Below are 23149 nucleotides of genomic sequence, written 5' to 3'. Positions count from 1 at the left end.
TTTAGCTTGTCTTCTTCATTCATAATTAATAGTTCAAAGTGTAGAAGCAGATATGTCATGGCTCATAAGCCATTGATAAGTATCCAGTATTGGACAGTCAGTAGAAAAGCTTTCACAATTAGGGACAGTAGCTAATAACTCATTACAGCAACATTGGAGAATTTTGGGAACTCTGGGGAACTAGAAAAGATCATGAAGTAGAATGTGAAGAATTTGGGGGCAGAGCTTCTTAACCTTTTTCTGCACAGTAATCCCTTTGGAATCCGATGAAATCCATAAAAACTTCTCCACACAAAAATCACACATAAACACACTCACTATTTCCCATAAAATGTTGGAGGTTTTACAAATGCCATGAAGGACCAACCAGAGAACCAAAGTAAATAATTCCTGATGCTCAGCCTATAAACAGTTACACATAGCTAGACTTAAAATAGTTGGTTCCTGAAAAAATGGAATCATGGTAACTATATCAATTTAAGAAGCAGGCCGAAGCATAAAACTCAGTTATACAAAGTGGCAGAAAAATCCGAGGAAAAAGGAGATGGAAATCTGATGGGAATCCTATCAGTTTTATCGCAGGTGAAAAACTGGTACTATGTAGGAAGGAAGTATCATGTATCCCACAAACACTGGAGAGCGCAGTGTGCCGGAGCCCGCTCACATCAGCCTGCCAGAGGCCGTACTGTGCCTCTCTTTTCAACTCTGTGTTCAATGATGTCACATTGGCAGCTTGAAATCAGCACTTGTACCATAGGAATTGGGAAACACTACAAATGAGAACTCCCCACCCACCCCGAGATTAAGTTTACCAACACATCAGTGACTGGTAAAACCTGCATATATTTGACCTTGTGAGAAACAATAAAATCATAAGATCCCCCCCAAAAAATTCCCCTGCACTCAGGAAGCTTAAAGTCTAGTGTGTGAAGAAGTAACATAACAAAATATTGTAAAATAATGCACTGTAATAGTTGATAATACAAAATCATACTGTTTGTGTTGCTAAGTTGAAAATGTTTCCAAAAGTAAATAGAGAACATTATTTTGGGAGCAACTCCTTGGAAGAATGTAAGTATTATGTCACCATTTTACTCTTCTTGGAGAGTACTCTTCTGAGTTTCAAATTCATAGGCCCTGTCTGGACATAGCATTAAAGAATGTGCAACCACAAAACTTTTCTTTCTTTTCTGTTTTTTTTCAAGTGAATTTATATTACAAGATTTGTATTAGTTGTTTAAAGAACATCTTTTGCTTGAACAATACTGTTCTATAAAAGGAATTGATTTGTAGATTTGTTTTAGAAATTTGGTTGTGCTTTCTGAATGTTATGTGTGGGGGGCTTTTGTTCTGGTAATTCTACATGCCCTGTTAGCTGCTTGGAGCTTTCGAAAAATAGAACACCCAAGAATATTAAAATGAGGAACTTTTACTTTGACATGATCAAAGACCTACAGCATTACAACGTGTGCTTCTAGCTGAACCTGCAAAAGAAAAGACTAGGTATCTTTAAAGGACACTAGCTGGGACTGAGAAAGGGACCAAGAAGATAGCAAAGGAGAAATGCTCTTGACATATTTGGGGACCTTTAAGTGTGCAAAATCTTGGATAATTTTATTTAGCTTGAGTAATATTGTTGGTTTAAAAATGTGTAGGTTACTACATATACATGTTACTTATAATGTTATTCATCAAAGGGAATAAACTAGTGCTTGGCTTTGTATGTAGAGTGGGTCTGAGGTAAATTTATTAAAGTAATATTCTAATAAACTTCAGTAGCTCAAAGAGGCACATTAAAAAGACATTCATAGGAGAGTCTTGAGGATCTGAATAGCTTATCCTATAGGTCACAGGTAGAAATGCAAAAAGAAAAAAGAAACAGCTTGAAAGTGAAATACTTGGTATTCCTATTTAGACTTACCAGATAAATTTTATGTGAATACCCAAAGTGAAAAAACAAAATTGTGAAATGTAAGTCTCCAAATTGCTGTTGCAAAGCACTGTCTACATCCATTGGTTTGGGATCTTTTTCATGAACACAAAGAATGCTCAAATACCAAAAAAAAAAAAAAAAGCAGTTTGGTGTATGTGAAGGCACACCACTGTTCCACTCTGTTTTTCCATGTACTATGTATGGCCCGATTCTTTTATTCACCTGTTGTGTTCTCTGCCTTTTCTCTCTCTTCATTTGATCCATCCAGTACACTGCCATTTGATCAATTTACATTAAACAAATTAATCAAAATGTTGCCTTCTGAAGAAAGGAACTGTGGAAATCTCTCAGCCTTGAAGTAAAATGCTAGCTAGTCTCCTTCGTTAGCCAGATTTACAACTAGGCTTGTATTCTCACCATTCCTCTGATACAACAGGTTAACTTCAAGTTGAATCATACTACTTTCCACTCTAAAATACCATATTCCCTCCTCTTTTTCTTTTAATCTATACTGCATTCATAGTTCTATTGCTTTTATGAACAATTCTTTAAACAGTAAAATAAAGTAGCTGAGGAAAGTGAGCATGCTTGGATGGACAGATTATATAAACTCAGGAGACCCACCCCAGTTCCCTGAGAAGCCCAGGAAGCACACCACTGACTGAGGCCATCAGGAGTGAACGTGAGATAGCAGAGTCATTAAGAAGACAAGTAGCTGCTCTCCTTTGTTGACCAGGGGCAGTATGAGATGCGGTCACTAAGCCAGGCTCATTAACATCTATGCATATGATAAGGCCTCCATGTAACAGAGGCCAGATATTCAAAACTAGGAGGCTGCAATTATCATAAGAACCAACAAGGTCCAAAGAGCAGACGAGCGAGTTTACCAGGCAAGCAGTTGTGGAGATGATTAGTAGAGAAGGGTATTGTTGGGGAAAAATAGACAAGCAGCTAACAAGGGCTAGGTAAGATTTATTACAAAAAGAAGACAAGAATGTATGAAAAGAGGCTGGAAAAATTCATACTTTGATGTAAGCTTCACCTTGAGTTATGGAAAGAAAGAAGGAAAAAAGTTTTATGTAGAAAGAATCATCTTAAACTGTAGTGTAGTTCTAAGCAGAGTTAGTTAAGGTCATTGAGCATCCTCAAGTCAAAGTCACTGTTAGGGGAACCTTCCAGGAATGGGCCTGCCTCAGTTTCCCTGCTATATTCAGTCACCAGCTGGTAGCAGCTCAGGGGAAATGTGGCTTCCCCTGAATGTGGTTTTGGGAAGGAATTCAGCTCAGGGACACAGTGAAGTCAGAGTGAAAGGTAAGGAAGAAATTTTTAAATGAGAATATCAGGGAAGGCAGCAGAGAGCAAGGAAGAACTAAGGGAGGAAAGGGAAACTCACTGAACTCCTGCTCAGCATAAGGTAATCCCTTGCTAATTCCTAAAGCCAGAGATCCAGTGTCTGCTTGAATCTGCACAACAAGGGAACTAAGCCCCTACCACCCCAGGATTTGGGGGAGCCACAGAGCACTGGATGGAGTGAGATTGTGTTCTGAGAACTTCCCAGAGGCAAAGAAAGGAGTTTTTAGGCAGGCTACTAAAGAGCACGATTGTACAGCTGCAGTCCTGTCCAGGTCACCCAGGCGACTGGAACTTTCAAGTCCAAATCAGAGCTCTCAGTAGCCTCTCCCTATTTATCTGGAGTAGACCATAGACAGAGTGAAGACTTGTGCTTACATCTGGAGGACAGAAAGAAATAGCAAAGTGACAAAGAAGCTTACCATTAGAAGAGTGCAGAGACAAAACATAATAAGTTCAGCAGTAAGAAGACTTTATTTAAGGCAAAAAGTGCACACTTGAAGAAAGGGGGGTGTGGGCAACCTCAGAGAGGAGGTGCACTTAAGGGTTTAGGGTTTGGAGTTTTATAAGGCCCTTTGAGTAACGGTCAGCACAAAGCATGATGTATACAGGTGATTCATAATTCCTCTTAAGTTTTATCTTAAGAATAGGGTTATTTGGGTGACTGCATTGACCGGATCTTGGCATTCTTTAGCCACATAGATTCATTTACACTTTAGAGGTCTATCTCCTGTCCTGGTTACAAGGTTACTTAATTGATTAAGGGGCTGGAAGAAGAGGAAGAGCAGCCTACAGATGATTTTACTGAATAAACTGGGCCTTTCTGTAGGCTAAGTAGATTTTACAGTGGCCTGATCTAATTGGTACAACAAGGACATGGGCTGCACTCTGATCTGATGCTTTTCTTTATCTGGGGAATTTTCACTTGAGGAATATCCAGACATTCCAAGTCACTCCTGGCCTTTGAAACTTCAACTAATTAACTCTGTGAGTCCTCTCTGGCTCTCTGCTTAACTCTCTTGAGTCCCTTTTAGTGGGCTTTATGGGCTTTATTCCCTCTCTACCCTCCTCATGTCTGTCTTTCTGCCTAACATGATGATGGACATAAGAGCTCAGCAGCTGGGACTGTTGAGGTAATCATATGTGAGGGACACGTTTTAATAACAAGCACAACTATCAAACTAAGAGGGAAATATGTAGGGCAATTCAAGGACAACTGAGCCTTGAGACCGAGAAGGCAGAGCAGCCATGGGCTGTTGAGAAATTCAACACTCTGCTTCATGTGCCTCCCTTGAAGTTCAAATACTCAGGAAATGGAGTATCAGGTGATGGATATATGAAAATTTTAGTATTCTTTTTGCAGCTTTGCAATAACCCAGAAATTATTTTGAAATACAATGTTAAAAATTCTCATGAGAAAACACTTGATTGGCCCTACTGGGTCAGATATCTAGTATCTATTGTTGGTCGATCAGATTCATGTGTACTGGCCTGGGATACTGGACCCACCTCTATGTTTGGGCTGTTATCAGAAAAGGCAGAATATTTTTACCACAGAATTACCCAACACTACTGTATACAGATTGTTTATCCAACAGAATGCATTAGGAACATTTGAGCAATGACAGATACTTTTAAGGCCATGGCCATGATCCTAGGGATTAAATGATTTGACTAAACAGAAGAATATTTTCAATTTTAAAGTTCACCTTTTAGCAAAATGCTCAAGGCAAAAGTACCAAGGATTAAGAAATCACTGATTAGATTCATAACAGAACAATTACATAAAATTACAAAGTGTAAACACACACATTAGCATTGCCATATCTTCCCTGCAGGCCAGCAAAGACAGATTCAGATATTTTGAAGCAATGATTAAAAAGTAATCAAGATATAAAACTTACTTTGTCAGGCATTGAAACAATAAAATGTCCCTCATGTACAATTAGATTCTTCATAACATTTTCATGTTTATTATATTAAAGAATTATTTATTCTGACAATTACTCTTTTATGAATTCAGTGTAATACTAAATTCTTTGCTGTTAATAAATAGTGCTATACACTACTCAACTTTAAGAAAATATAATTCTTAGTCTGAAACAATCTATGAGCATTAAGCAAATATGCTAAAACAACAGCAAAATGTCTATAATAACTTAAATCTATGTTTCTGTACTCATTGCCCTATGTTGTATGAAGCAGAAATTTCTACAAAATTATACATGTATTTGTTCATTATTCACTCAGTGAATATTTATTAACACCTACTATGTGTAAACATAAATAAAACATGCTTTCAAAGGACATATACTCTCATGAAACATTTCTAACATGTTTCCCTACCTGAGTAATCTATATACTCATTAGTACCTCAAATCAGTAAGTCCAAAACCAAATTACCTCGTTTCTTTTATAATCTGATTCTGCTGTTGAGGAGTGAAGTTACTCCTGATAATGAAGGATATAAGGTGACTCCTCCTTTGAAAAATCTTGACCAAGCATTTCTTTGACCCCGACAACAAATTTTTCTGTTTAAACTTCTATGTGATCAAAATTGAAAAAAAACTAATTATTTGTGATGCCACCCTTCTTTCAGCCACAAGCCTGATTTACTGATGTCACCTTTGGTCTTTCTACCTATCTTCAACTTTTAAACCAGTACCATATAACATAACTGTAACTTCTCTGATGCTGCATTTAATATACTTTCTCATTTCCAGCTGCACTCTTCTGTGCCTTCAGAATCTCTCTTTTCTGTAGATAGGCACATTTTATCAGGTGACCCTACCTTCAACCTCTCCTTATTCTAACGTATCCTCTATGCAAATGTCAGATTAATCTTATAAAAGAATCTAACCATTTCTTAAAATAACCTTCAGTGGCTTCTCTTGAAGTCCAAATTGAACAGACTCCACCAGCCAAGAAAACATTAAATCCTAATCCTGGGTACCGTTCTTTAAAATTTTGAGTATACTTAGTTCATCATTTTATTCTGTAGATAAAGAAATTAATGCCTTAGCTATGGTGTCTTGTCTTGAGACACACAGTTACTAGCAGAACAAAGTTTTCAGGCTTCCTGACTGCATAACACAGGATTCTTGCAACTCTACTGTGCTGCTTTTCTCAACAATGGAAATGTTTCAACTATTGCCTACCATCATTGATGAGTCTCTTTCTACCTCCTCACCCCCATTTTTCCACTTTGTAAAACTATATAATAAAATTGTAAGTATACAGACTTCTGTACAATGAACATGGGAAAGCAGATATATCTTTGAGATCCTGAATTCAATTAATTTGAATAAATCCTACCCAGAAGTAGAATTGCTGGGTCATATAGTGATTCTATTTTTAATTTTTTGAGGAAGCTCCATATTTTTTCTGTGCTGTACCAATTGAAATTGCCACCAACAGTGTATTAAGTCTCCCTTTTCTCCACATCCTTGCCAATATTTGTTATTTTAGGTTTTTTTTTAAGGCTCTGTATCCTAAGAAGTATGAGGTGATATGTCATTGTGGATTTCCATTTTCTTGGAGATTTTTGATGTTCAGCACATTTTCATAACCTGTTGGTGGCCTATAGATAGCAATTCTGTATTTTATGCATAAAATTTGCTAAGAGGGTAGATATTATGCTATACACACACTCACAAAATAATAAAAGGGATGTCAGGAAACTTTGGTAGGTGATGGATATGTTTGGGCCTTGATGGTGATGGTTTCACTGTTGTATACTTGTCCCCAAACTTATCAAATTGTATACAGTAAATATATGCAGATTTTTATGTCAATCATACCTCAATAAAGAGGCTCAAGAAAAAAAGATTTCTATTCAAGTTCTACTGAATAAACTTGCTAAATTACCAGTAATATTTATTCCCTCTGAAAAACATACTGACCAATTCTACAAGCCAATTGGACACTCATAACTCATTCGCCAATTAGTAGGTCTTCATTGCCCCCAGTAAGGGAACTATATGCTATTTGTTTTTTCCCTATCAATATAATTATTATAATGGAAATTTTATATAGTGTTTTAAATACATTGTTTATGAAAGAAAGATAATATGGATTTCCAGGTTGTATAACTACATTAAAGATCCCAACTCTATATGAAACAATGATGAATACATTATATATAAAAGTTTTAGGTTGAAATAAAATGTTCAATATAGGTTAAAATTATTTTTATGACTCCTATATTTAACCAACATTATTAGCTAATTAACACAACCATTAACCCAAAAAGAGTTGAAGAAAATGACTTCTGTTTTGCTTGTTTATATAATTCTCTTTTCTAGACTGTGAAATAGATCTTTAAAAATGAGGACTAAATTAATTTAATAAACATTATTGACCACTGATTTTGTGTCAAGTATTGTGTTCATCAGTACATGTCAGGTAAATAAAAAAGTTTGTTTTAGCCTGATCAACTAAGACTAAATAAAATAATGTACCTGAAAATACATGGAGAACATTAATTGCTATACAGATGTTAATTAACATAATCTTTCAGGAATCACGCTACTTTTTTTTCCCCCTAGAAGTTGCTTCCATTTGAGTGTCTATGCTGACAAATCTTCCTTCTTCTCTTGATTTAGTGACCCCCATGGAACCCCTTAACTCCATAATTTTATTTTATTTTTTGCTTCTGAATTCTCATAATACATTTTCTCATTCTAACAAATATTTAATTCATATATTCTATGTACCTGGCGCTATGCTACTAACTGGAGATACTTTCAAAGCTTCTCTTATTCTACTAGTTGTACACAACAATCTATGCAACAGATTATTTACAAGAAACAGCAGAATAAAAATCAGGAAGAAATACTGGTTCTCATCTGAAATGCTGTATCCATGTTCAAAGTAACAATCCAAATTCATTTGTAATTAGAACATGTAAACATATTGTTACTGTGTTCATTATTTTTCTTTGGTTCTTCCCCACATTTCCTGGTGCCAGCTAACTAACCTGGCAACAGAGAGGTGAAGCATGACAGAACGGCACAGAAATCCCCAAGGGTGTATTTAATCCAGCTGAGTAAAAAACTGCACCGTCTAGTTTCCTTATAAAAAATCTTCATCTGTAAAGGTAAATGGGTGACCTTCATATAACCCACTCTAAATAAGGAGAGATGTCTCTCCTCTCTTTCTAAAGGCCAAGTCAAGTGGCTGTTCTCAGATCAGAAACAGTACTTGGTTGTGCCTGTTAATAAAATATATCTGATGACTTTAAACTGCATCATGAGTAACTGAGCTTAGATAAACACAGGGAAGAATTTCTTGGAAGTGAAGTTAAAGACAATAATTCACTTATCTTCTGGCATTGATCCTTCAACATTGCTCTCTATTTGTAACCCTTCTGATTCTCTACATCTTGAAAGGTAAGACTTTCCCCTCTTACCCTTCAAACTTCAAGCTTCTGGTTATACTTAATTCCCACTGGTCCATTCACTTCTATGGGCCTGATACCTATTCAGAGATTCCAAATTTCATAAAGATGTTTCTTCTTCCTCTGTTTAGCTAATCATAGCAAAAATCATGCTTCTTCTATGTATGCATTTACTGACATATAATAACCAATCCTTAAAATATAATCACTGGCACACCCTAACTATTGTTTAACTTATATTTTTAATTGGTTTACACTTACTGCTGCATGTTTTTTTCATTCAGTCTCAAGTCTGAAGCAATCTGATTTATTTCTTTTTAGCTTTATCTGAACATCAGAAAATGGCTATACCTTTAGTCAGACATCAGACAGACCTGGATTCACACACTGGCTCCACTCTATCTATTTACCAATAAGAATCTTCAATAAATTCTTCATTCTGAACCTAGGTAATTGCACCTGAAAACCAGAAATTTTAGCCACAGTCTATTAATGGTGCTGTGAGAGTAACAACATGCAGAGATATGTGGCAAAGAACTTGGCTCAATACTAATTTCTCTTATCTCAAGAATATTAGAACTATCCTCTCATCTATCTTCCAACCTTTCCTCTAGTTCCTATTTCAGCCCAGGCCCCAGACATCCAGACTCCCCTGTCTCAGGTCAGCACATTCAGAGGGTACACTGCTTCACCTCCATGTAGGTGGTTAACTTTGCAACATTCCAGAGACACTGCCTCTAAATTCAGAAAAATATAATGAAAGACTCTCTCAAGTGATTCTCTCTGAATGAAAAAAAAAAATTAATTGAATAAATTAATTAACTGAATCCATGACATTTTCAATCGCAGGAGCAGCACTTTGTCATCTTGGATTAGTGTTGGTATTCACTGTTCTCAACAAATTGTTATGGGATGGTAATAACTTATTTTCCTCTGTAGCAAGACATAATGCAAGAGTTTTCTTTATATAAGAGATGACTAGTAATCTAAGCAAATCATACTTCATATTCTTCTTTCTAAAAGAATAGAAGCATTTCACCTCTTTCATGATTACTTAAATTCTTAGAAACTAGGTAAGGATAAGATCCCTTGTTCATTTTCCCTAAAATTTTCAGGCACATATTCCAACCCATGTCTAATTGCACACCCATGCATTTTATTGATATAAGTTTGTTGATAAGAGTGAGTTTGACTCAGAGGTGGAAATCACAAAATGGCTATAAATCCCAGACTGTCTCGTGTTGCCTGATACCAAGCACTTGGTAGCTTGTTCCTGAATCTTCCCCCTTTTCCCACCCTAGAAAGCACAGTGATGCTGAGAAATGAACTATTTTTTGCATTTAGCCCTTATAAAGGCTTTATTTTCAGGATATTAGATGTTTATAGACAGATTCTTATATTATATATGAAACATTGTGCCAGATTTCATGAATTTAGAATTTGTCTTATTTTTTATTGTACTATAAAGGCATAGGTAAGATGCTATATATACATTGGGTTCCTAAGAAATAAGTGACATCTATATTTTTAACTTATTGGTTCCATTGACATTTTCCTCTGTGTTTTGTTTCTTCATCTAATCCAAGAACACTCCTCTCAAACATCTCTATAAAATAAGATTTCTATTCTGTCAAAAGCATTTGTGCAAAATCACCACCTTGCCCATAGTTTCTTTCTTTATATCAATCTTTACCTTTATAATTTATACCTTTGGTGTCATGATTAGAAAATTCTCACTCAAGGATTGTGTAAGTATTTATCTGCATTTTATTCTAAAAATTTATATGATTTATTCATAATTAAATATTTAACCAGGAAATAATTTAAGTATATATTGTGTTAAATGTTTTATTATATTTTTTTCAAATGGATAGTCAGTTTACCCAACTTCTTTTAGTTGGTAACAGCAAAATATACCTATTGATACTACATTGAATTTATGGACTCATTAGAGTCCTGACCAATACTGTCTTCTAATCCATGAGCATATATATATAATGTCTCTACTTTTACTTATATATTTAATTTCTCTCAGCAGTGTTTTATAGTCTTCAGTGTGCAAATTTGGTTCATTTTTTTTAGTAAATTTTTCTTATATAGTTAATGCTTTTCTTTTCCACATAGGGAATGTACTATTTTGTAAAAGTATGTTTTGTTTCTTTTTTCCTTCTGCTTGAAAACTTGTAGGTTTTTAAAAAATTGTGTAAGTCAAATATTTTATATATGTTTCCATCTTCACTGATTTTACCTGGATTACAATGGAGCTCTTTCAACCTCCAAATCTTTTTTTTTTGGAACAGTCATTTTTCTTCCATTCTTTCTGTTTTATTTTTCCTGGGACTTTAGTTATCTGTATGTTGACATCATTTTTTGCCCTTCTTAAATATCATTTTCTCATTGATTTCTTTTCACTATTTTTTCCTATGCATTATGGATGAATTCTTCAAATGTATTCTCTGAAGTGAACTGACAGATTATTTTACCTCAATTTTCTTTTGATTATATTCAATTTTTTATTTAATAATGTTACATTATTAGTATTCATTATTTTGGCCTTTTTTCCCAATGCTTTTTTTCTTTCTTTCATAGTGCTCTATGGTGCTATCACTGGAATTATCTTGGGATATTTTCTTCTTATTTCTACAGGTTTTAACATCTATGATGATGATGACTTTTTGATATGATTGACAATGTGCTATGTAGTCTACAGATACTGCTACATATTCCTATATACTTACACTCTGAATTTTCCAGATTTTGTTCCCTTTTACTTCTTATGCAATATTTTAAAGAGTTCATGTTTGTATTTTTTTCCTTTATACACCTCATAGTGCAGAGAAAGATCTTTTCACTAAACTGTATGTGTGACTTGCTCATGGCTGTTGTCTCAAGCATGAGACATGATAATGTGCAGTGAAGTTTCTCATCCAATTCCCTGTTTCTAGCAGCCTATGTAGTTCCACTAAGGTAGCACCCATGCCATCAATACTGTCAAGTTCTTAGCCACTTTGAAATATTAGAGGAAATTAAAACCTAATCCCAAAATGTGCTGTTGCTAGGTTTTCTTCTTTGACCTTCTGGCAAAGATGTACTTGAGTGAATATTCATTTCAAAGTTCAATGTGTCTCTACCAATGCCATGCCTTACACCATTTTCTTTGGCTTCTTTTTTTGAAATGAGATGTCTGGTGCAAGGAGACTGTCCCGTATAACCTTATAGTTAAGCATCTTATAAAAAGAGAAGCTTGGTCCCCATTTTTTATTTTGGTACAAACTCTGGATTCCTGAGTGTAGACTGTGGTAATGGTGTTAAATGCTATCCTATATATCAATTCAATCCATCTCCATATTCCTTGGTTAGGAGTTAAACACCCTACAATATTTTGGATGTAAGATATCTATCATTTTTAGCATTAGGACTTCTTTGGTTTGTTCTATTTTTCCTTTATCTTTTTTGAAAATATAATAGAAAATTAGGAGAGACTGTTTCTGGTAGTACTAGCTAAAGTTACCTTAAAATGGAAGTCTATTTTAAATCTTAGGAAGAAAACTCTGAGAGCAATATGTCTATGAATTAGAAAGAGTTGCAACATGGTCAACAGATGAGAGGTGGGAGAACATTCAAATTTCTGGATTAGGTATCCTGCTATGTCAAGTTACCATAGGTTTACTGATATAGGAAGTTACAAATCAAATTGGGCAAATAGAATACACAAGTTGTGGGGCTGTGGGGACTGATTCATATGCAATCATGTTGTTCTTGAGTTGACTTTAAGATATTTAACTAGAGAGATCAAAGAATTAGATACATGGATCTAACATTTAGGAGATTAGCCTGAGATAAACCTAATACCTTAAATTAGAAAAATTAATTAATAGAAAAAATTGTCCAAGGAATATCTATGGAATTGAAAGTATGTAGAAATAGATAACATGTCTGGAGAAATAGTCAAACTAATAGTCATCTATATCCATTAGTAAATTATGCAGTCAATTAGATGATAAAATTGTATGAAAGTGGGCATACTTAATGGAAATGATCATGGATGGCTTCTAAAGGAACAATGGAAATCCTAAAGATCTTTAAAATATATTTTCAGCAATAGCTTCCTTTTTTATAGTAAATGTTATATCTGGGTTAATTTGAATTATGGCACCTAATATTATGCTTAGGAATTTAGTATTTGCTAGAATTAAGACATTAATTTATTTACATATCATACAATACATATGTAATCCTGACATAAAATTGTTTCAATTCTGAACCATAGAAATGTTAATTAAGAGATTTTCAAGCATAGATACCTCTAATACATTTGCTTTATTTATAATAGAGGACTATATTATTATTGAAGTAGAATTCTATCATTATTATTGTTATTACAAAGTGTAAGGTAATTGTTTATAGCACAGGCTATAAAGTCTTATTTTCTCTGATTCCCAATGTCATCTCTTTCAGATTTTATGACTTTCAGCTATTTATGCAAACTTATAACTTCACTGTAGGCTCCTAATAGAAATACCTCTCACTTAGGTTTGACAAAGGCTCAAATGAAATTATCTGTGTAAAATAGTTAGAGCATTGTATAGAACATGGTCCTATTGTTCAATAATATTATATATCTGAATAACCCTATAAGGGATCAAAGGTCAGATTAAGGACTAGGGTATACATGTTAGAAAAGATTATTACTTTCCTCATTCATTTTTACAACAAAGGTAGGTTCCATAATGGTAAACAAGACAGTATTTTACTATTACAAATTAAGAAGAATATCAAGCTTCTAATTCATGAGAACTGAAGCACCTTCCCTCTAGTTCCCTCCAGTAAACTTATGCAACAAGACAGAATGAACTAGCTTTATATGGGGTGGGTTCTTAGGTATATGTAGTCCCTGAAAAAAAAGATGTTTCCTTGTTAAGTTTAAATGAATTTTCACTTAGAATCTGAGTTTAATAATTCTAAAATTATAAGGCAAAAACGTCAATTGTATTCTCAGGCAAGGTCTTATTCAAGGTTCAATAGAATATTTTATGAAGGACAAATAAAATCAATTAGCAAAAATATATTGATTACCTACTGAAAGCAAATAATTCTATTAGGTAAATATTAGTTTAAAAATAACCCCTTATTCTCATGAAAGTATATTAATAAGTATAATATTATATTCCAGTTGAAAGACAAACATATAATAAAAATATTGATGAGAGTACAAATAGTAAGTAATAAGCACCCAAAAATATTTAGCCAAGTATATTAAAATTAAATTGAACTTAATAAATATCTTTTTTAGTGATGACTGCCATAGACATAATATTGAGTGAAAGAAGCCAAATGAAAATAGTATGTACTGCATGGTTCTATTCATTTCAAGATCAAGAACAAGAAAAAGTAATTATAGGAGTAGAAGTCAAAATATGGTTGCTATGGGAGAGGACATTCCTGATGATGAGTCCTTAAGACACCTTCTGGCTTGCTGGCAATGTTCTATCAATTGATCTTGGAAGTGGTTACGTGAGTGCATCTAGATACCAAACTTGACTGAGTTGTACTCAAAGTCTTGTTCACTTTATTAAATATGTATTAAATTTCAACTAAAATTTTTTTAATTCTAAATTTAGAAGTCAAGATCCTCCAAAAGAATCCTGCTCCTACAGACCATAATGCCAATCTTCCACAACTCCACTTTACCTACTTTCCTCTTGACTGGGTTCCCTGGACTTGAATGGGCCCATGCCTGGATCTCCATCCCTTTCCTTTGTCTCTATGTAACTGCCCTTTCTGGGAATACCTTGATCCTGTTCATAGTCCTTACTGAGCCAAGCCTCCATGAGCCCATGTACTATTTCCTTTCCATGCTGTCTACCACTGACATTGGCTTATGCATCTCTACACTGGTAACTGTACCGGGAACATTCTGGCTCAATGCCTGGAAGATCAGCTTCGATGCTTGCTTATCACAGATGTTCTTCATCCACCTCTTTACTTTCATGGAGTCTTCAGTGCTCCTGGCTATGGCCTTTGATCGTTTTGTGGCCATTTCTAACCCCTTGAGATATGCTACCATTCTAACTCAAGCAAGGATAGCACAGATTGCTTTGGCAGTCATTACTAGGGGGACTGTCATTCTGACACCACTAGTTCTGCTTCTTAAGCGCCTATCATTCTGCCATAGCAATGTGCTCCATCACTCATACTGCTTCCACCCTGATGTGATGAAGCTTTCATGTTCAGATACAAAGATCAATAGTGCATTTGGACTAACTGCAATTATCTCTACTGCTGGAGTGGACTCAGTCTTCATCCTGCTTTCCTATGTCCTGATCATTCGCTCGGTCCTCAACATTGCATCCCAAGAGGAGAGGAAAAAGGCCTTCAGCACCTGCATTTCTCATATTACTGCTGTTGCCATATTCTACATCCCTTTGATCAGCCTATCTTTTGTTCACAGATTTGGAAAACATGCTCCACCCTATGTGCCCACACTTACTGCTAATGTATACTTGTTCATTCCCCCTGTGATGAATCCCATCATCTATAGTGTGAAAACAAAACAGATTCAAAAAGCTATACTCAAACTTCTGTGTTCCAAGGGAACTCATATTTAACAATCACTACTTCTATGAAGACCTATTTAAAAGTCAGTAAAAATTTATCACAAATGGGAGTTATAAACCCATGCAATTTTAGTTGGGTGAAACTAGGTATCATCCAGTTCAAATATCTCCACAATAGTTAGTCCTACTTAAGGCATTCTTATCTTTTCTTCCAACAAAATACTAATACAGATTTTCACTACCTCTCAGTTGACCTATTCCTACAGATAACTAGCTGACCTCCCATTTCTATGCATTTTTTGCCTAAAACCACCTTCCATTCACTTTGAATCAATTTCCTAAATCTCCATCTAGAATAAAATTTAAAAACAAACCACTAAGCATGCCTTCAATGTTTATTTCTCTTACATCAACTAAATGAAGCAACCACTCCTCTCTATGATAGTTAAAGCCCTCCACAACTAGGCTTCAACTTTCCTTTAGTTTGATCTTCCACTTGAAACTTAGCACCCATTCCTCCACCTTGAAATGCTGGTTATGTTTCAAAGCTTATCTTCAAATATGTTCTTTGTTAAATTTTTCATAATTTTTCATAAAGGTATACAACTTTATATATGTTGATAATATATAAGTGTGTATGTGTGTGTATGTATTCATGTATCTTCCACAAGGCTGTGGAATGCCTTGATTTTCTTTGAAACATTTACAGTACCTAGCAGAATACCTTTCACATAGTAGACCCTCAATGATAGTTGTTGAATTGAACCTGCACATAATAAACTATCAAATGGTCAATTTAAATAATTGATGATAAGTCATTCAATTCAATGTTTGACACATATAACATAAAAATTTCTCTTATAACTGACCCCAATTTTTCTACCTATTATGTAGCAAGTGATCATAGTTCTGACTTTTCAAACCATATAGATAAAGGGTTATTTTGGAACCTGAGATTACAGTGTCATATTTTTTTCATGACAGAAGGTTTCTCAGAACTGGCTGCTATTCGATAATTTTTTTTTAATTTCTTAGGTGACAAGGACAAAAACTAATGAACGATCCTCAAATGCTCACTCACTCTTTGCTCCTGCATCAAATGAATCTGTATTCTTTGTCCATTCTAACACCAAAATATCTCTTCATCTCTACTTTTGGACTTCGTCTAGGACACTAAACTCTTTGAACTAAATCACAGCTTCCTTATAGATTTCTAGGTCAATAATTAGGGAAACTTCTTAAAAGGCTTTTGGATTAAATTTTAGTTACACAAGAAATTATAAATATACTCTCTAAAAGATTTTATTGAAACAAAGCCAAAGTCCAACTTGATATATTTCCTCAAGTCCAGTCTTTCCACCTTTTCTATAAGAAATTACTGTATAAGTTTGATTTGTATCCTTCCCTTTTCTGTGAATTTATATCCATATAGATAAATTCATATTTGTATTTCAGACAGTGACTAAATTTCCCAGTGACTCTTTGTCTGTTATTTCAAGAAAAAGCAACAAGAGGAAATTATTACTCAGAATTCCTATATATCTCACTCTTCCTTCCTATTTCCTATTTATCACCTTCCTAGATATCAGTCCCCTATAAACATCCTTGACTAGTTTCTCTACATCTATAATATCTTTTTGGTCAGCTAGCTCTGGACTGCTACTTTCTGTAGGCAGGGAAGTGCTATGGAATGCTATCTCTAGGAATTACTTCCCCAGGCTAAACCCACATCAACCATAGTCACTTAATACCCTTCCACAATTATACCAGCTCGTCACCCCCTCCCCATACCCTGAATTTGTGCAGTCTGACTCACCCCACCCTATTTCACACACTCCTTTAGAAAGGATGATAAGATAGTGACTTACTTTACCATATGAGCATAGCCAGCTCTGAGTTTTGTGGCCATAAGAATAGAACAAATAAAACCAAACACATGACAATCCCAAATTATATCCTCACTCATTTTACAATCATATCTAGTGTCTATTATACAGCAGGTATTGGGGCAGATATCAAGACTATAAACATAAACAAGATGAATTTCCTGCTTCAAGTGAGCTTACTGCTTAGTGAGGGATATAATTTGCAAACATGTAATTTCATTAAGATGTTTATTATAGATGCATCTTATTTCAAAATAATTTAATAAAGGGCACAAATATTGGATAATTCAAATTACAAAGAACTCAAAATAGTAATTGTACTTTACTGTAATCCTAGTGTAAAATAACAAATCTCCTGACACTGAAGTGGACAGGAATAAAAATAAAGCTAAAATAATAGGAGTTTCTTAAAAAATGAAAATTAATAATCTGGTATATTATGTGAATTAATAATATAAATCAATGGGAATGTAGTATTCACTACATAAAATTTTAATTGACACTCAAAGTTTGATAATGGTATCTCTTGTCTGTGAAGTATTTTCCAAAAGGACCATAAGAATTATGGTACAGAGCCAGATACAAAATAATAGACAGGGATCTTTTAAAAATACAGGTTCCTAGTACATCCATACAATGGAATATCATTCAGAGCTAAAATGAGCTATCAAGCCACAAAAAGACATTGAGGAACCTTAAATGGATATTATTCAGTGAAAGAAGCTTCCCTGAAAAGGCTACATATTATAATTCCAACTATATGACAGTGTGGAAAAAGCAAAACTATGGAGGCAGTAACGAGATCAGTGGGTTCGAGGAGTCTGGCGGGGAGGGAAGGATGAACAGATGGAGCAAAGGATGTATTTACGGCAGCAAAAATTTCTGTATGATATTATGATGGTGAATACATGTCATTATACATTTGTCAAAATCCGTAGAATGCATAACATTAGAGTGAATCCTAATGTAAACTATGGACTTTGAATGAACCTTAAACTTCTCTAAAAAACTTCTCTAAAAATCAATAAAAATGCAGATTCCTGGGCTCCACTCCCAAAATATTTCATTTTACTAGTTCTAGGATGAGGCCTAAGAATCTGTATTTAGAACAAGATCCCAAGATATATCCAATATTCCCAGTTTGGGAAGCCACTGAGCTGTAACAAGGTACAGCTGTATATCCCTTTGTTGTTGGCCTATTACCTCTTATTTAACATTTATTTCTTTTGATCTCTCTCTGTGGGGGAAAAACAATCTTTTAAGTCTTAACTCTCTGTGGAATAACTGGGTCTAAAAGCCCAGCATATACAAGATGATTGCAGTGGTCTCCTTCCAAATGCAGACGTAAAAACTGCATTAACACACTTTCATGTTTTTTCGGTATTTTTATTTTCCTGTCACATATTTCATTATTAATCATAGCAGTGAAAAAGAAAACAATTTCAGCTGTTGCAATACAGTTGGCCCTTGAACAACATAGGTTTGAGCTACATAGGTCCACTCATGGATTTTTTTCAATAAACATGTTGAAAAACTTTTTGGAGACTTGTGACAGTTTGAAAAAACATTTTATTTTCTCTAGCTGACTTTATTGTAAGAATACAGTGTATAATACATATAACATACAAAAAATATGTTAAGGAACTGTTCATGCTATCAGTGAGGTTTCCCATCAACAATAACCTATTAGCAGTTCAGTTTTAGGGGAGTCAAAAGTTATACAGGGATTTTCAATTGTGCAGGGGTTGGCACCCCTACCTCTACTTTATCCAAGGGTGAGCTGTGTACTAAACCACATGGGAGAGCATGCAGAGTATTCTGAAGCACAAAGAAAAAACAACCAAATACAATTGGCCAGAAAGATCCCGTAGGCATAGGTTTCTATGATGGGTAAATGACTCTCCTGAGAAAGGGTTTCTCATAATACCCTCCACTTTGGGAGCTGAATGGGACCTCAGCCCTGAGGATTCTTTATGTGCTGCAAGTACCAGGGTATCAGAGACAGAATGGATATGTATTAATGTTCAGAGGTTTATGTGGGCTTATTCACAGCAAGAGATTTGGCTTCATCACAGGAAGCATTTCTAAGAGGAAATCATAAGAAAATAGCCATGCAAACAAAGATACTATGGGATTGCCTTTGATTTAAAAATTTACAGCAGGGAAGGTCCTCATATTTTACTGTTTTCTGAGCAGTTTAGAAATAGAGACTTAGAAAGCCTTTCCAACATACTGAATCTCCATTCTGAAAAAACTCATAGAAGGTGAAATTCTGAAAAAAAAACCAAACAGGGTATGTGATCAATTTGAAATCTGTGTGGGATTCTTTGTATGACATAAAATATCTTGATCTTATTATCAGTGCTACAGGGTGTTCTTATGTAGCCTAAATGGCTCCAAAACTGAATTTGAGTCATCAATATAGAATTCTGCTATAAAAAGCAAGAAAAATATAATTTCTTTAAGTGAAAACATAGAATATGGGATATCTAGGGTCATATGTCCAAATCCCCTCTTTAAGCTTCAAAGGGATAAACAATTTGTTCAAAATAATTGTGAGTTATTATTAATGGGGCAGGAGATTTTAGTTCTTTTCTTGCAGTGAGGATGATGTTGCTCCATTCAGAATAATAGATTGAAATATTCTTAAATACATCAAGACATTCAAGTCAAGCTGATAACAAACAAATGCATTTAAAGTCAATTAACTTAGGTAAAATATATCAGCAATGGCTATGAAAATAAGCAGAGCTAGTCAAAATATCCATAACTCAAATGGATGATTCCAGGAGGCCTCATTATATTATATTTACTATTATTTTTACTAGTAGTCTTAATAATTTAGCATGTAGGGAATAATTGTTTTCCATCTCCTCTGAATGTTGACAAAGAAATAAATTTTAAATAGTGTGTTTCTATTTTCTGTTTCTGTTCAGAAATCAGGAAGTGAAAAACAAATCTATCAAATATCAAGTGTTTAAAACCCTAATACATATGCATTTATATGATCATTTAGAGCCAAGGAACAATGATAATATATGGCTATGAAGGGAAAAAAGTCATATAAATACTTGACATTTTACTAATTCACATGCACATGTAACACAAAGTGGTTTTTTTTTTTATGTGATTCTACCAATTTCACCACATGGAGAAGCACTGAAGCATAGCAGAGTGGAACTTTAACAAATATTGAAATTACATAAACAAAATTCAACTCCTAGCTCTTCCATTGTTAGAAATATTGTTGACTTGTTTATCTCTCTAATCTTTACCTTTCTTGGATGGCACTGGAATTTATAAACAATATGATTTTTAAATGAAGATAATCATGTAAAGCAACAATTCATGTAAATCCTGACACATTGTGGGATTCTATGAATGATAGGTCTTCACCTTACAAAATATCAAAGTATTTTCATCACCAATCTAACAAGGAGAAAATAGCATCAAAAGTATTCTAAGTCTTATGATTCTAAAATTTTTGTTACTAATCTGCCTTCTGTCCTCTTTGACACTGTATTAGTTAGGGTTCTCCAGAAACAGAACCAAGAGGAGATTAAATAGATAGATAGATAGATAGATAGATAGATAGATAGATAGATAGATAGATAGATAGATGATAGATAGATAGACAGATAGATAGATAGAAAGATAGATAGATAGATGATAGATAGATAGATAGATAGATAGATAGATAGATAGATAGATAATAGATAAAGGCATTTATTATCAGGGATTTGTTCACACAATCATGGAGGCTGAGAAGTCCCACAGTCTGATGTCTGCAAACCAGAGATCCAGGACAGCCAGTGGGGTAGCTCCAGTACAAGTCTGAAGGCCTGGGAACCAGAAGCACTGATACGTAAGCCCCAATCCACAGGCAGAAGAAGAGCGATGTCCCAGCTCAGCAGTCAAGCAGAGAGAAAGGATTCTTTATTCCTCTGCTCTTTTGCTCTACTTAGGTCCTCAACTATTTGCAAGGCCCGCCATTGGGAAGGGCAATCTGCTTTATTCAGTTTACTGATTTAAATGCTAATCCCTTCTAGAAACACCCTCACAGGCACACCCAGAAATAATACTTAATCAAATCATGAGCATTTTGTGGCCTGATCAAGTTGACACACAAAATTAACCATCACATACCCAAATTCATATCTTGCCAACTCTACCTAGAATTCAGGCCTCAATCTAGACATCATTATTTACTGGGAAGTATCCCTTATACCCTACAATAAGTTTGCTGGCCTCTTTATCATACGTTCTAGATTTACTCTTTATACTCTGTAATTCCATGTTATTTGTCTGTGTCCTCCAGTCAACTAAATATTTTTAGGGTCAAGGACATTGTTTTGCTTAATATTTAATTTTCTGTTTCTGATCCACAGTAGATGTGGAATATATATTTTCCAAAGGGCTGAATGGATTTATCCACCCCATTTCAGTATTTGTGCTTAGACAAAATGACTGCTTTGTCATACGGTAGTGGAAGCTCACTACTGCACTGTTTCTGGTTCATTTGTGCATCACAGCACTGTGTATAAGCTCCCTCCTACTAGTTTTAGATTTGCCTTCTATATGGCAAACAAATCAAATGTAATTCTCCTCATTTCAGCTCTTTGAACACAACTATGTGTTTGTTCCTAGTTTTCTCTTCTTTTGGATGATTACAAATTTTGTAATTTCCAAGTGTCCCTTTTTACATCTATCATTATCCCTTCAATTCACCTTGACAGGAATGAAACTAATAAAGTTAATTAGTTTTTTGACAAGAAGACTTTGAAATAAAATCAATATCATTCTGTGAAAGGGACTAAGACATTTCTAAAATACCTAAGACTCTGTGATTCTACATTATTCTAAAATATTATAAATGAAGACATTTAAAGCCAATGTCCTAGGTTGCCTTAGAAGAGACTCCCAAAACCAAAACAGCATTTCTTCTTGAACCCTGCTGGGCTATTTGCCTGCCCATGGACACTGGTTTTAAATATCAACTTTCTTGGGTATTTATTTAAATTAAATCTGTTTAAATTTGTACTGATGGTTCCAGCCATAAGGACATTATTTTTCTAATATAACTTTCTTTTTCTTCTGTAGTATAATCTTTAAAATTTTTTCTCTAAAATCATCTGATAAATAAGATACTTCTATTTGTATTTTTGCATGTTAATTTTTAAATTATGCCAAAAAATTGAGTGAGAAATTGATTTTATTTCACCTAATATACTTTTCAGTCAAATAATTATGGAGCCAATAGAACATAAATAACCTTATAATCAACATAATAACTATTCCAAAATCACTATAAAATACACTTGAAATTTTCTGCATGGAGACCCTTTCCATAATCTTTCATATATTTAAGATATTAAGTAATGCCCATGAGCTTGTTTCTGTGAAGTCCCTCTAAACTGCAATTGCATAGAATAAGAAAACAATAATGGAGATTACCTAATTCAATCATCATTAATGTTAACATTAAATAACAAGACCAGAGACATGTGGTTATGAAGCCAAACTCAGCAGCTCAGATGTAAGATATGTTGGGATCTCAGTAGTTTGTGAGAGAGCAGGAATAAAAGTTGAGGCTGGACAGCAATAGTAGCTGTGGATTAGAAAAATGTAGGCAACAATATAATAGGTAGTCACAAACTAAGATTTGGAGCCAGAATGTTTCAATAACTAAGGATGTAAAACTGCAGGTTAACCCAGCTGCAAAAGTATATTCTCCAAATTAAGTGGTTGGAGGCACCCTGGTTCTGAATATTCATGAAAGACCAGTGGGATTCCAGCCAATGACTGGGATTATGAGGAAAGCATCCAGTCTTTGAGAAACCAAAGAGAAGAAAATTTAGAGTATTTAGAGCACTATCACATTGGCTTTGTGAAGATCTTAGCAAGACTTCTCAGTACATAAAGGGACTAGATCATAAGAATTAAATCAATATGGAAAAGGAGAAAGGAAGGAGAAGGAAATTACCCAGGACCTCACCTACATAATTAGTCTGATTTCAGATATTAC

General features: G+C 34.5%; 1 protein-coding gene across 1 annotated transcript; it reads left to right on the top strand.

Annotated features, from left to right (window-relative positions):
• Positions 1-14344: 14344 nt before the first annotated feature.
• On the top strand, positions 14345-15289 carry LOC108408892 (olfactory receptor OR51C1-like). The gene has a single exon (XM_017679166.2). The coding sequence runs from the start codon at positions 14345-14347 to the stop codon at positions 15287-15289; it is 945 nt and encodes a 314-aa protein (XP_017534655.1).
• Positions 15290-23149: the final 7860 nt, after the last annotated feature.

This window comes from Manis javanica, chromosome 11 (genome assembly GCF_040802235.1).
Source record: "Manis javanica isolate MJ-LG chromosome 11, MJ_LKY, whole genome shotgun sequence".
Taxonomy (NCBI): Eukaryota; Metazoa; Chordata; class Mammalia; order Pholidota; family Manidae; genus Manis; species Manis javanica.
The sequence above is the reverse complement of the archived record's forward strand: the minus strand, read 5'-3'. Positions and strand labels throughout refer to the sequence as shown.